The 17302-nt window shown below is 27.4% G+C and overlaps 1 protein-coding gene across 1 annotated transcript; it reads left to right on the forward strand.

The window, feature by feature from the left end:
* The first annotated feature begins 7868 nt into the window (after positions 1-7868).
* Positions 7869-9321, forward strand: LOC105846833 (alpha-1A adrenergic receptor). The gene has a single exon (XM_065796419.1). The coding sequence runs from the start codon at positions 8069-8071 to the stop codon at positions 9281-9283; it is 1215 nt and encodes a 404-aa protein (XP_065652491.1). The 5' UTR covers positions 7869-8068; the 3' UTR covers positions 9284-9321.
* The last annotated feature ends 7981 nt before the right edge of the window (positions 9322-17302 follow it).

Below are 17302 nucleotides of genomic sequence, written 5' to 3' on the forward strand. Positions count from 1 at the left end.
AATTAGTAAAAAACACTTATCTAACTTTTATCTTCTACTCGGAGTTTCACCATTGCTGGATCATCAGGAAGATATATATATATATATATATATATATATATATATATATATATATATATATATATATATATATGTATGTATATACATATATTTATATGTATATATGTATATATTATATATATATATATATATATATATATATATATATATATATATATATATATATAAATATATGTATATACATACATATATATATATATATATATATATATATATATATATATATATATATATATATATATATATATATATATATATATATATATATATATATATGTATGTATATACATATATTTATATGTATATATGTATATATATCTATATATATATATATATATATATATATATATTCATATTTTTAGATATTTGTGTTTATATACATATATTTATATATATATATATATATATATATATATATATATATATATATATATATGTATGTATATACATATATTTATATATATATATATATATATATATATATATAAACATATATATATATATATATATATATATATATATATATATATGTATATATATATATATATATATATACATATATATATATATATATATATATATATATATATATATATATATATATATATCAACACACACACACTCACACACTTGCACGCACACGCACACACACACAATTTTTTATATTCGAAAATAAATTTTGCAAATACTTATTTTTTGACTTAAGCAAAGAACAAGTTTTTCATTTTTTGAAATGAGTATTTGTCTTTTTACTTCTATAATTTTATTTTATTTGTAAGAAAGATTATTTTTTATTTTTCATCTTTTTTTTTTACTTTTAGGTATCCCAAGAGGTCCTTACGATCTTATCACATAGCACCGCGGAAGAGCATTTGAAATGAAGTTTACGCCTCCTCTTTTACCGATATTATGAAAATTGCCCAGAGGTGACGTTGAACCACAGATCTCTAGTTTCTGAGGCAAGCGCACTAACCACTGCGCTACGGCTTCTCTTTTTACTTGTTTTAGGAAAATTTTTCTAGACCCAAACAAAAAAAGTTGTTTTTTGACAAAAAAAAATTCTAGCTATACAGGCAAGTAGAAAATTTTCAATTTATTATTGTCCATAAATTACGCAACGCTAAGTTTATTTTAAAAACAGAAGTAGGAGGTCTTAAGCTCTTTTACGCGGTGATTTTCATTTTGCTCTTCCATAATAAGGGATCTTCCATAAATTACGCAACGCTAAATTTGACTAAGGGGTCGCCCATAAATTACGTCACGCTCTAGGGGGGGTTTAGTGGTTTTGTGACGTCTCATACGGGACTAAAACATTGTAACACTAAAGTGTTACGATTAGTGATCAACCGAAACCGAAATTTGAGCCGAAACCGAAAGTACCGAATATTCGGTTTAGTGAAGCCGTAGCCAAAACCGAAACCAAAATTTCGGCCGAAATTTGAAAAAGAATGTTTAAAATCCCTGAACCTTTTATGATCACCGAGTTAAAGGAAACAAAACTATTTTACATATATCTTAGCATCACCATGTAACATAATTTGATAAAAACTTTAATATGTCAAGACATTTCAATAATTAAAGTTAATAATTGAAATATTCCCAGCCGGCATTTCTACGTTGTTTCAACGTTGAAATTTAGTTGAAGCGTTGTTTCAACGTTGTTCAACTATGTCTCAACGTTTAAACAACGTTACGGTTTAAACATTGTTTATTTAACGTTGATTTAACGTTAAGTCAACGTTGATAAAACAACTTATAAAAAAAACCGTACGTTGATTTAGTAAAATTAGTAAAAGCGAAAAAGTAATTAAATCAATAGTTTAATATAATATGCAACTCACAGGTGTTTATGTGTGAACTTTTGAATTTTTTATTTTCAAAAACGTTTTATTTAGTATTCAAATCTGTTCTTACGATAAAAGAAGTTAATGGCTACTTTAAGAAACTGGCGAAAATGCCACTCTAATGTTCTAGCTCTGACAGAATCATCTTCTAGTAGTGAAGAAGAGAAACTCGGGAGAAATAATGACAATTCAAAAATTACGCAAAACATCAGTCAAGTAGACGAAAACAAAAATACGGAAAGCGATTATAAAAGTGAAGAATTTCTTTACGATTATTTGTTTCAAAGTGACAAAGACACTGTGTTTTTCTCAAAAGAAATTGAAAAAACGATGTTTCTCTTAACCATAAACTTGCGAAATGGCTGTAGAGCACTGCTGTTCACGTGAATGTGTAAACGAGCTTTTGGCTATACTGATAGCAGTAGCCTTCTGCTGTCTGCAGAAACAACTTTTTGTATACCAGTCTCAAGACCAAAGTAACAGTCTACAAATCAGTTACTGTCAGTAACTGATTTTGGAGACTGAAGCAAAGTTCTTTTACCTTTCAATGAGGATAAGTTAAAAAGGAAACAAAATACCAAAATTAGATAACGTTCTCGATGGCTGAAGGCAGTATGTTATTATTTATTTTTTAGTAAATTTTTATTTAAATTTATTAGGTTTGTAAAAATATTCAACGAAAAATGTTTTGTGAAACTATTTTAATTTATAGAGTTTCAAAAGAGAGTGTTATTTACTTACTGATATAAATAATAAGCTACGAAGCCAAAAAACAGTGACCAAGCCTGCTTATAATAGTGAATTTATAAGCCAAATAAGGTTTATTTCTTCAGTAGCTGAATTTGATGAAATGGACAAGATGTTAGATGACGAAAAAAACACAATGATCATGGGTGAGTTTTAATAGGTATTTTATTATATAATAATAGTTATATCATTTAGTTTCAGAACTTTTTTAATTTTATGTCTACAGCTTTATGTCAAAACTTATAAAAACTTATAACTGTATATATTAGAACAATGGCTTCTTATTTGGTAGTATAATTTCAATGGTTAAAGGGCAAACAATATTTAATGTCCACAGTTTCATTTTCATTAATATGATTATAATCCATTTAAGCGAGAAAAATAATGCTGAGGTAATCAAAATAATTTTTAATTATTGATGAATTTAAAGGATTAATTTGTTTACAAAAAAATTTGTTTGATAATGAGTTCAATTTAAATATTTAAAAAAAAAGTTAATATTAGTTCTTACATAATTAATCTTAGTTCTCTTATCTATTAAAATTTAAAAATTTTATGGCCTCCTTGAATATAAAGGAGAAAGGTGGAAAAATATGCTTTAAGAGCACTAATTTATATGGTGCTATGAAAGGTATACCTTTATAAAATATATAAAACTTTTTCATTTTTATTTACAGCTTCTTCTATTGAATACGATGGAGCGACTGAAAATTTAATTGATAACATTCTGTCTGACTTCTTAAAATACGCTCCATTTCAAAAAGGTGGCGGAAAAGAAAAGAAGTTAGATTGACTGTTAGATATATTTACATAAATTTTAATAAAGAAATATTTTCTTGTTGTCTACTAGTATTTTGTAAAATAAGAAAAGCCGAACGGATATAATATTTTTATTTTTAATAAAAGCGATGTGGTATAAAAAATTGGTATTAACATAATGTTTATTAGATGAAAATAAGTAAAAAAATAAGTTACAAGTTATTTTTAGGTCTTTAAAATTGTTTGAATGATTATTTATTATTTATTGAGATGTTTTCTTTTTTAATTTTTGTTGCTTTTATATTATCAATCAAACTTAGATATTGTTGTGTGATGTTATATAATATACCTTAAAATATATTTTATATTAATAATGAATATTATCTATTTTTGTTCAATATTCTGTATTACTCTTTTGTAGATTTTTATATTTTAGCAACCTGGGAGTCTTTCATTATTTTCCTTAGATGCCTTGAGCTATTTGAACATTATATATTCAGAACTCTGCGGAATGATATAATAATAAATATATTAATAAAAAAAAATTTAAATTCAATAAATTTATAAAATAAAGAAAATCTTATTTTTGCTAATAATGTCTACTAATATTATTGTTTAGCAAGTATCATGGTTATAAAATGTCAAGGTTTTTTTTTTTTTTAATTTCACCTCCCCAAGGCCCAGAAGGTCACTACAGATGAGGAGACTACTTAATTGTGGTTATAACCCTCTCTCAACTCTATAACTCCGAAACACGAATCTTGACGAACAAGGCCGCTGCGTGGAGAAACAAGTTGAGCGCGGTACTACCAGGGACGTGGTGGGGATCGAACTCGGAACCTCTCGCTTATGAAGCGAGCGCTCTACCACTACACCACCACCGTTTAGCTAATTTAACTAGGCTTGTTAGTACACTTATATTGTGGTTATATATGGTTAGAAGAATTGGCTTAAATTTCCACAAACAAAAACTAAATTCTCTTCAGGTTTTACATCGATATATTACAATTATTATTTTTTAAATAATTTTGTTAGGAAGAGTTATTTTGTTGATACAAAATATATAACTATTTCAATTCCAAAGAAAGCAAACAGGATTGTGAAAAATTTGAATTATCAACTATAAAAGAAAAACATGATAATGTCTATTTACTAAAAAGAAAACAAACAAAGAGAATTTCCTGATTTCCCAAGTATCACTTTTACTATTACATAGGTATTACTTTTATGTGCTTGGATTATATAAATTTATTTTATACCTAATTATTACCTATTTATACTATAAATTAGTAATTATATTTTAAGGTTCAGTTATCAAAGATTTAGATAAAGTGTCAATGCACCTGACCTCCAGTTTTTCATTGATCAAATCAATAGGTAAATATATATACATATATATATATATATATATATATATATATATATATATATATATATATATATATATATATATATATATATATATCTTTTTTTTAAAAGTTTGCATCCAGGTTTCCACTTGTGTGTTTTTTTTCACAATATAATATATCTCCACAAATATAATATTAGAATTACTTCATGCTTTTTAAACATGAATAATTATAATTGTACTTCATGATAAATCAATTATAATTAGTTGGTGGAATGTCTTCAAAAGATAGAATACACAAAATGATGCTGAGGTAATCAAGAATAATATTGGACTCTTACATCATTTATAATCAGGGTGACCATAGCTCCTCTGAAATCCTTTAAAGTCCTCTTTTTTTAAAACCACGTCTAAAATCCTCTTTTATCCTCTTAAAAATCCTCTATTATCCTCTTAAAAATCCTCTATTATCCTCTTAAAAATCCTCTATTATCCTCTTAAAAATCCTCTATTATCCTCTTAAAAATCCTCTATTATCCTCTTAAAAATCCTCTATTATCCTCTTAAAAATCCTCTATTATCCTCTTAAAAATCCTCTATTATCCTCAAAAAAGTTTAAAATTTGATCAAAGCTCTTCTTTAACTCCTCTTTTTTATTTCTTAATAGAAGTATAATGTTCAAAACACCCATTCTTGGTATGCAAAACTGGTTAACGCCTGAATGTGCAAGGGATTGTAAAAAATTGCTTTAGCAAATGCATGCTATTTAACATAAAAAATGACATTATTGACCCCTACCCAAGCCCCATAAGTGTAAAAACATGGACGTTAAACCTAAATTAAAACGAAAAAAATCCTCTAAATTAGATGCAAAATCTCCTCTAAAATCCTTATTTAATATCTAAAATTTAATATTTTGGTTATTATTTTTTTTCAAAAAAGGTTGTTTCATTTAAATTAAATATTTAAAAAAATTCTTTACAATTATCTAACAGCAGGGCCGTCCCGAACAGGGGGTGAAGGGGGTATCCCACCTCCCCCAAAGCTGTCATATAAGCATTTAAGTTGACACATTCAGCAAGTTTTGAACTATAGTTGGTAAATTGCAAATATTGAGGACTTTTTTTGTGTCTCTCTAGTTGGCAAAAAATACATACAACACCTAACAATTCCCCATGAGAGAACACTTCGGGACGGCCCTGTCAAACAGTTAAATTATCTTTTAAAATTCAGAATGTTTTCGATAGATTCTATGGCCTCCATGGATATGAAGGCCACAGGTAAAAAAATATATTTAAGAACACTAATTTATATGGCGTTGTGAAAGGTATACCTTTATAAATTGTAACACTATTCCATTCATTATATTTTTTTCAAGTCTGCCTTTTTTGATTTTTTTTAATACATTTTTTTTATTTACAGCTTCTTTAATTGTATTCAATGGAGCAAAAGAAACCTCGGCTAATGAAATATTGTTTGACTTTCTAAAATACGCTCCATTTTAAAAAGGTGATGGAAAAGAGAAGAAACTTGTGTAGATTTTATTCAATTATATGTAAATACATGTAATATTTAAATATTTGTTTCAATAAAACAAGTTTTATCTCTTTTTTTAATCATACTATTTTAACTAAACTAAACTGAAAAAGTCTCAATATAGACTATGAGTAGATTTAATATCCATAATATACCTTGATAATGTAATAGATATGTACAACAATACTCTTAGACTTGCATAGTACATTTTGTTGGTGATCACAGTTTTTATCAACGGTTTCTGTGATTACAAAACGTTTTTTAACAGTCGGTTTAACGTTGATAAATCAACGTTAAAAAAACTGTTATTCTAAACGTTGTTTCAACGTAAATTCAACGTTACTGTAACGTTTTTTGAACCTAACGTTGATTTAACGTTGATAAATCAACGTTGAAAAAAATTTTCATTCTAAACGTTGAATCAACGTATATTCAACGTTTGGTTTCAACGTTAGTTCAACGTTATTTCAACGTTGTGTGCCGGCTGGGATGGATAGTTCCATAAGCATATGCAAGATCTTATATTTTTATGTCTCCTCGAAATAATATAAAAATTTAAAACAAATATGGACAAAACAAATCATTCCTTCATAAAAAATTGTAAAAATATCTCTTAATAGTGCTGGCTGGAACCACTTCTAATGCTCTGCAAATAGATTCAGAGTTACGAAAATAAGAGCAACAAGATGATGAAATATTTTTTGTACTATTTTCAACTAGACTTATATTTATCAATAAACTTTAAATTTTATAGTAAAATATTTTAGCGTTTAAAAATTATGAACATATATAGTTTAAACTTCCCTCAATTTGAGGGAGTTGCAAATTTTAAATGGTCATAATTTTTGAACGCTAAGAGATAATACTATGAAACTTAAAATTTATCAATGAATATATGTCTAGTTGAAAATAGTACAAAAAATATTTCATCAGCTTGTAGCTCTGACGTTTGGGGTAGGGGGGCTAAATTTTTGGGGCTTTTCCAAGCTCCAATCATCGCAATTTTTTGCAAAGCATCATTATTTGACATGAGTATAAACATATATAACATAGCATTTTTTGATCTCAAAGATCAAAAAATGCTGGCGCCGCCCCTGAGTATATAAAGTTTCTTAATAAAATATTAATACTGTCCTTTTTGATAATTGGTTTTACGTTACAAAACATACGGCAACGACTTATATTTATATTACAATGACTATTAATGTGAATGTAAATTAAGATATTGTTTGATGAATGCTGCTGCATACATTTATGACAATTCGTTGCGTATTTGAATATTGTGGGAACGGCGTATCAGCTTAAGCGTTAATTTTCAGTTTTGACTTAGCTAAGTTTCAAATTTAAGGTTTGAGTTTGCTTCTTAAACTCACCCATTATAAATTAACATAATTATAATAATTAATTTCTTTAAGCTTATATATATATACAAGCTGATAGTTATTTAGGAGAAATATAATAAATAGAAAAATTTATGAAGTTATTTTACTGAACTATGCATTTAATAAAAAATAAAAAAACTTTTTATTTATCAAATAAACTATTGTTATTACAACAAGCGTGGTTTATCTTCCTTTGTAAAGTCTCTATAGCAACTTCTTTTTATTATCGCAAAATGGTTCAACAAACATTACCTACTGTTTTATAATTAGTTTTTTGATTTTGAGGTTTTGTGGTGGAAGCCGATATTGACAACTTAAAACTTTACAGCTAAAAATAAAAAGTTAAAACAAAGGTGAGCTAGAGTTATTAAACAAAAAGACATTGACATACAATGGCGTTTATTGACAATAGTGAAATGGAGCATTCTAATCTGATAATTGCATTCAAATCTACATACTTGTTTATGTGCTTTTTTCTTGGCGTTATTGGTAACTCAGTTGTCATAATTACGATTTTAAAAAACAAAAAAATGCAAACCGTTACTAACTGGTTTATTTTAAATCTTGCAATAGCCGATATTTTATTTACTATTTTCGAAATAACCACTATTATTATAACATCGATCGCAAAACGGTGGTTGCTAGGAAACATTGTGTGTGATATCGTCGGTTTCATGAACTCGCTCTTTTGCATAACATCAATATGGACTCTTGTTATGATCAGCATAAATAGGTTTTTACATGTTGCTAAACCCAACGACATAAAAATAATGTACACAAAAAGAAGGGCAATTATAATAATTATCGGTGTTTGGGTATTTTCTTTATTGATCTCCTTTCCTCCTCTGACTGGTTGGAGTCAGTTCAAATCAGGCGCTAATTTTTGCACTGTTGATGGCAAAAAATCAAAATCATATTCAATTTTTCTTGGTACTATTGCTTACGTGTTGCCTATGTTTTTTTTAGCAAGTTTGTACTCGTGCATATTTTTTTTGCTGCATAAACACGAAAAAACACAAATGAGGAGCAAAATAAACTCTGTAGAATTTTCAAAGCAAAATGATTCTAAAATTTTGTTTGACAGTGTTTCTGTATCATCACTTTCACATCAATCAAATAACAAAAAAACTAGTTTAAAAGATAAAAAAGTGGTAGCTTACTACATCAAATATAGAACTAAAGGTTCTTCAATAAATGAAGGAATTTCAACTATAGATAGTTATTTAGAAATAAAAAATAAAAATGGAAATCAACTTAATGCAAATGACAGTGGACAATTACAAAAGAGAATTGAAGAATGCAAACTGGAATTAGCAAATACAGAAGAAAATCGAAAAAAGCTTAATATTAAAAAACATTTTAAAGAAGTTCGAATTACAAAAATGTTATTGATTCTTGTACTTTGCTTTTTCTTTTGTTGGACTCCAGTGTTTGTTGGATCGTTGTTGTATTCTTTTAACACAAAGGCAGGGAGTTTTAATTTAGCAACATTTGGAATAATGTGCGCATGTTTAAACTCTATACTCAATCCTATAATATACTCTGTCATGAACCGCGGGTTTCGAAAGTATATTATAAGAGTTTGGAGAACTATTTTTATACATTAGATTTAAAAACATTTAAATACACTCTTGCTCGTTCTCTTCTTAACTTTTTTTCAAATGCTTATTTTGGTACAAAAGTTGAGCTAAGTTAAATTATGACTAACTTAATTACCTTAATTAGCAGTTAATTAGATGGATAGCAAAACACATTTTTATGGTTTATTAACGTTTATTTGTGGTAAACTACAATAACTTATTTGAAACTAGTTTAAAATATGTTAACTTATGTTAAATTTATGCAATTTAAGATATGGTAACAGACATAATTTACGTTTAACAAGTTGCTTTAAAAGGCTAAGATGCGTCTCAATATAATTAATTTAAAACAAATTAGACAGATCACAGCTGCATCTAGTGTTAGCAGATTAGATCAAAATTTTGTCATTGCAAAAGAAAGCCATTTTGTATTAAAATTTGGTCATCGCAAAAGATATTTAGCTATTTTTTTTTTTAGTTTTTTTCTGAGATTGATGTTTAAACATTTTTTCTGTGATCGAGACTAATAATTTCTTCGTAGGGGTTTATAAACTTTTTTAGAGATGGAGACTTATAAGTAGCTATTATTACCCATTTGCCATTTTTTAATTTAATTTCAAAAGTGGTGATTTGTTCATCAGGGGATTAAACTATTTTATTTAATCTTTTTGATGAGATGTTTTTATTAATATATACAATAAGACCTTTGATTAAAATGGTCTATATAACATGTGATAACTAAAAATCTGGACAAAATTAGAAATGATATAACTTTTTAACAAAGTCATCTTTTTTAACAATTTAAAAAGTATAATAACAAAAAACATCTAAATAATAACAATAAATAGATTTATAAGTTTCTCATGCCATGACAACGAACAGTGTCTACTCTTGTAAATGTGGCGGCAGCTAGCCGATGTACACGTTCTATGTCGATTCTTTTAATTGAAAACTCTATCCGCTTTTTAAGTTTGCCTAGGTTTTCAGCTTACCAGTTTTTGTTGTACACTAACCTCTTAAGTTCAGACCAAAAATCTTCAATTGGACGTAATTCTGGCACATTAGCAGGATTATGCCCTTTTGGTACAAATTCAATATTTTTTGCTTTAAGATAACTTTGTGCGACGAAGCTATGATGCGACGAAGCTATGATGCGACGAAGCTATGATGCAACGAAGCTAGATCAGGCCAAAAAACAATATTTTTAAATTTGTCTTTTCTTTTTAACCTTACATCATTTGATGCTGCATTTATGTCAGAAGAGTAATATCCTGCATTTTAAGAAATATTAGTGTTGCTCAAATAAAAATACGATTCATTGTCAATAATAACAATTTTTTTCCGAAAAATCGAAACCAACCTGCGGCACTTTGAACGAACAGCTGCTTTTTGAGCCGGTGTTCTTTTTGGTGTTTTAGTTCTTTTACGATAACGAATGCTAGTTATTTGGTGAATAATTTTGCATATGTACGGTTGGGATACATGAAATGTACGGTTATGATACATATGAACGGTTGTGATACATGAAATGTACGGTTATGATACGTATGTACGGTTGTGATACATAAAATGTACGGTTATGATACATATGAACGGTTGTGATACATAAAATGTACGGTTATGATACATATGTACGGTTGTGATACATGAAATCGTTTTGCAAGACCACGCTGTGAAATACCACCCTTTTGATCAATCGTTTTTTTAAGGCGCTTTATCTCTTTGCAGGCATCTTTATTGCTTTGCGACCTCTTCCGACTTTTCTTTCTGGTCCTATATTGTTCCCCTTTCTTTTAAGTATATTATAAATAGTAGATTTTGGTATGTTTTCCATTCGAAAATGATTTACAATAAAGTTTTTGTTGTCATCCGGGTGCAAATCCAAACATGCGTACACTCGTTTTCTAAGGGAGTCTTCGTTATAAGCTTTTTTTTTCATTTTTAGTTATTCCTAAATAAATTATTTTTTAAAAACACATTTAAAGAATTAAATTTACAACAAATAGAAGTGATTGCAATTATATAAAAATTTTCCTTTGTATTTTTATATTTACACAAGCTTTGTCCAGATTTTTAGTTATCACATGTTAGTAAGTAGTTTTGTAACCTGTTAATGAGAACTGATTAATTAAAAATGTTTCATTTAGTTTGGTTTCCCCAATAATAAAAACATCAACAGTTTTTTTGATAAGGGATGTTATGTCATGTCTGTAAATTTATTTTGTATAATATTTATGTTAATGAATGCTATACATTATATGTGAATTTTAGTTTAAGTTTATCTAAAACAGACCCATTCTTCATTGTTGTAGACTTATTTTCTTCACTGGTATTAAACAAGAGTTTTTGGTGATCATTTAGCTTAGGGATGTAAAAATTTTAAAGAGACTTGAGATATGCAATAAAATTCAAGGCTAACTTATCTGATCCTCGCGTATTTAAACAGAGAGCCTGCAGGCCAAAATGTTATTTTGTTGAAATTGAATAATTGATTTCAACATACATTCTTTTATCTTTTCGGTTGAATGTTTCGATGACAACTGGGTTTTAGAATTATACACGCGGCAAATGGACGTTGATAAAATAACTAAGTAGGAGAGACGTAGATTCGATATTAGTGATATGAGATCATTCGGTTTTTTGATAGCAGTTTCCAATGAGTTATTAATGCAATTATTTGTTCCATATTGAAAATTAGTTTAGAAAGTTTTTTTCTTAGAAATTAATTTAAAATGCATGTCTTCACTAGATGACATTAAAAACTACAAATTTAACTTTCCCTAATTTATGGATTCTTTATTTATTATTTCCTGTTAATAATGAATTGCCACATATCATAGTTGTTTCTGAGGGCCCTTTCTGATTATTATTTTGTACATCAATATTTATATCACTTTTGTTTTGCGAAAAAATGTTATTATTTTAAGTAAGTTTTTTAGACAGTCACAGTAATTTGAATTTGCTTCTTTCTAACCAAAATTAATAAGATTATTTTTTTTTGCGTTGGAAAATTGAGTTTGTTCATTTATTTGAGAAATAGTGGATTTTACATATTCAGGATAAAGTGTTATTTTTTGACTAAAATTTATTTTTAAGTAAGAACAGACAACAATTGGTTGTTTAATTTTTTTGATTTGTTGATTTTATGATTTTATTAAGTTTATTATTTATAACATCAGATTGTGACTGATTAACTATATTCAAATTATTAAAATGTTTTCAAAAATAACGTTAAATTAGTTGACGAGCTAAACAATATGATTTGTTACATAAAATGCGATTCGAAATGTGTTTAGTTGATTTGTTCCTATCATGATCAATAAATAATGAAATTATTTTTCTCCACTTAACTCTTGTCGTAAAATCGTAAATTTGTATTACAACAAAATCGTAAATTTGTATTACGACAAACTCTTGTCGTAAAATCGTAAAAATTGTAAATTTGTATCAGTTATATAGATAGAATCACAATATTGTAAAGATAAAAGAACAACAAAAAAAAAAAAAAAAAAAAAAAAAAAAAAAAAAAATCAGTTTTTATCTTTTAAGATTGCTGCTCTTTCATTTTATGATTGTTTGTTTCCGTTCTCAAAGTTTTTATTTCAATTTCCATAGATTATGTTTGTTTTGATATAATTTGATAAGATTTAAACATTTTTATTTACATCAACGCTACTTACTACTTTAAAAGATTCTTTTTCGTTGTTCATTGATAAATATACCGATAAGTACAGTTTTTTCCGTCGAAGGACCAAGACGGTTTTGTTTTTTTAAGTTTTTTTTATTTTGGTGCTAAAAGAAGTCCTTACCGTCTTATTACAGGGCACCACGGATGAATATTTAAATAGAAGTTCACGCTTCCTTTCTAACCAATTCCGCAAAACTTGCCAAGAGGTGGGGTTTGAACCACGGATTCTTTGTTTCTGAGGCTAGAGGGCTACCACTGCGCTGCGGCTGCACAAGTTCGATGATATTGGTAAGAAAGGATGCGTGAACTTTTCTTAATTGAATGCTCTTCCGCAAGTATCAAAAATGTATCAGTAAGTTTGCGGGGGGAAAAAAAAACTGTCGCATTTTCTCAAGCGATATAGCGACAAAAAATCTTGAGTTATTGCTATTATTATTATTATTATTATTATTACTATTTGATTTATTTATAAAGTTTAGATTTTTCAGACATTATTTTTCCTCTTTTAGAATCTGATTTTAAGAATCTTTTTAAATTGTATTAATTTCTGTAAAATAACCTTTGTGGGGCACATCTGGACCATAAGTTTCCATTCCCAAAATCAACAAAAAGAAACAGTGAGTCTGAAAACAAGTTTTTCAAAAACGAATAAGAATTAAAGAATCTATTAAAAAAGTTGTAGAAATAATTTAAAACTATGTAAAAAGAAGATTTTTTTTTTGTCTCTTCCAAATAAAAGTAGCTATTAAAAGATCTTCTAATCAATCAATCAAAATGGGAATATTATAATCATGATGGGAATATTATAATCATGATGGGAATATTATAATCATGATGGGAATCAATCATGATGGGAATATTATAATCATGATGGGAATATTATAATCATGATGGGAATATTATAACAGAAAATGGTGATATATTCGTATGTGACTTGTGGTGGAATGATACCATAAACAGAGATAGTTGATTAAGATATCTGAAGGTTTTGGCCTTATCAAAATTGTTACTAAATAGTTTTATGGTATTTTGGGCGTGATTTATGTGATCTATAATATATTTTTTTAATTTTAAATTTAGCAATATTGCCTAGTTTAATAATGTATAATACTTTTTTTTTTTTACAGTTTTATCCTTCCTAATTTTCGGAATTTTTTCTTAAGTTTGTTTGTTTAGGAGGATTTTATAATAAAACACAAAAAATTTCTTTACTTTAGTTGTTATTTATTTTTTGTGGTGTATGGGTATATGGGCGTGTAGTTTATATGGGTATGGTATTCTTTAAAGAGTGTTATGTCTGAACATGTTTAAATGATATTCATAATTGATAGATATTCTTTATTTTTTCATTTTTAAAACTTTACAATCAACGAATAACTACAGTTCTTTAACAATCCCGTTAAGCTCTAAAACTTTACAATCAACGAATAACTACAGCTCTTTAACAATCCCGTTAAGCTCTAAAACTTTACAATCAACGAATAACTACAGCTCTTTAACAATCCCGTTAAGCTCTAAAACTTTACAATCAACGAATAACTACAGCTCTTTAACAATCCCGTTAAGCTCTAAAACTTTACAATCAACGAATAACTACAGCTCTTTAACAATCCCGTTAAGCTCTAAAACTTTACAATCAACGAATAACTACAGCTCTTTAACAATCCCGTTAAGCTCTAAAACTTTACAATCAACGAATAACTACAGCTCTTTAACAATCCCGTTAAGCTCTAAAACATTTGCTACTCTAAAGCTTTTTTAGTTTGTTGAAATTAATTTTTTAGAAATTGTATTTTTGTTTTTTCGTTTATTTATATCAATGAAATTTAAGAAATTTATAAAAAGTATTGCTTCTTATAATTAGTTTACACTCAAATAACATTTGCTTCTTAATAGTCTTAATATGCCCCACTATACCCTAAAGTAAGTTCAAGAGGTTGCTATCTGATGTCAAATTACTTTAAACACTTTAAAATATAGAAATAGCATCAATTTTTACTAAAAATTCAATACAAGATTATTTTTATAAGAGTAATGTTTAAATGTTATTTTTAAACAGTTAAATTATTATTTGTTCTCAATTTTTTAACTGTTATATGTGAAACTGCTTTTCTAGCCAGTACTTGTCTCCATTGCGTTGTATCTTTGTTTCAGTAGCAATAGATCTCAACAACCAACAACAAGTAATACTTTTATTCTCTATCGATTTTGTGCAACTTTTTCTATTTATCCAATAGTGCTTCACCTCTTTCTGCAACACCATTTTAAGTTCATTGAGCTGACAGTGGCTTTTGCTAATCTGCAATACTTAATCGTATAACATCTTATTTAATTTAAAATTTTTAGTAATTCCATTAAAGTTTCATATAACTGTTTTGCGGTTAAAACTGCTCAGTTTGTTGCTCAAGCATACAAAAGCTCCAATTGCTACACTGGAACTGCAATTACTACACTGGAAAATGCACTATGACCGATATCACAGTTTTGTAGTTTGTTCAACACACAAGTTCCTAGTTCAAAAAGATCAAAAAACGTTTTATAAGGACCAAAATGTATGATAAACACTGTCTCAAACACTTCTTCTCAAATGTAATTTTAATTAAAAATTGCCCATCGCAACATCGCTTTTTTCAGCTGCTGTTCCACTATTATACAGGTACCGTTTTGGTTCACTGTTGACTGCAAGTTAACCAAATTACAAACGTTCCTGCGGAATCTATGACTGACTATTTCAAAAGACCAGTTACCATCACTCTTATAGATTATGAATATCCTCTTGTTTTTATATTTACTAGATTTAATCCAGAAACTAAAACTGCATTTAAAGGCCTAACTTTTATTTCATTTAATAAGGTTTCTTCTTTTCCCTGACCAACTAAAAATACTCAAAATTACGCCTATATATAAAAGTAAACCAAAACTACGCCTTCATATCTGGGTGAACCATCAATTGTAGGTAATTATCAATTATTAACTGTCCTCTCTGTTTTTTCTATAACTTTAGAAAGAATTTTTATTAACCAAATATCCAATCATCTTGCTTATAATAATATACTCTACAAGATCCAAAACGGCTTCAAAACTCTACTGAACATGCATTAATTTAACTTACAAGAAGCACAACTGATTCTTTTTAAAAATTAGATTATACTTAAGGCGCCTTTGTAGACGTATCTTAACCTTGTGACACTATTAACAATATATTGCTGTTTAAAAAACTGGAACATGGTAAATTAGCTGTTATAATGCTATTTAAAAGCAACTGAAAACAACGCAAACAAAAACCTCTTTTTTGCATAATTTTAAATATAACCTCCGGAGTTTCAAAGGAATCTATACTAGGACCCTTACTATTTCTAATATATGTTTATGATCTTTATTAGATCTCAAAATTATGTTTGCTGATGATACAAAACTATTTCCATCTTGTTATAACATTAGTAAACTTTTTTATGGTATGAACATTGAGCAAACAAAGATCTCTGACTGGTTCATATCAAAGAAAGTTTTCCTCAATCCTTTATATAAAGAAAGAAACATTATAATCAAACATTGATGAACTTAAACATACAATATTCTTTTATATACTGTCATATTAACTATGATAATATTGCTTAGGGGTAGTGCCCACAAAAGTATGTTAAGGTGGTCAACCCCAATTTAAATAAATTTCTTTAATAATTAATTTTCATTTTTCAAGTTAGTCTACTTATGTTGTATTTTACTTTAAATTAGCATTAAAATAAAAAATAAAAAAAATTGTAAAAACTTGCCTCATTTATTCAACTTTTTTTCTGTTTTAGCATGTTGTTTATAAAAGGATTTCTCAGAAAGTAAACAATCTTTTTTAATGCCCTTTGGTTTTTCAGCTACTTATATGTCAACTCAGTTACCCTAGCAGTTTTATTAATTTTACTGGTATATTTCAAAAGTTATAGACATTACCATAATAGTTTCTAGTTTTACAGGGTAGGTCTTGTTGGGTGATGACAAAAATCAAAACTTAAAATCAATCAAAAATATTTATTCTGCTACCAGTCCTCTTCCAATGTATTTTGAATAAACGGAAAAATTTTGAAGAAACCTATCTGGAGATATCCTTTTTTAACTTTATCAGATTTGCTATAAATCTAATTTGGAGATTTAATATGGAGATAATCAAAAAGCAATAATAAAATTACACATAAAATGTTGCAGATTCATAAAAAAGAATTGATTTTACTTCTGCTTATTTATCCAAGAATTATTTTTTAATTCCAATCAACTTCTGGCTTTACTTTTCTTTTGTTGGTAGATATATACTTTGTTTTTGATATATGCAACACATCGTTTAACTTTGTAGGTTTATTCATAAACCG

Source organism: Hydra vulgaris, chromosome 04 (genome assembly GCF_038396675.1).
Source record: "Hydra vulgaris chromosome 04, alternate assembly HydraT2T_AEP".
Taxonomy (NCBI): Eukaryota; Metazoa; Cnidaria; class Hydrozoa; order Anthoathecata; family Hydridae; genus Hydra; species Hydra vulgaris.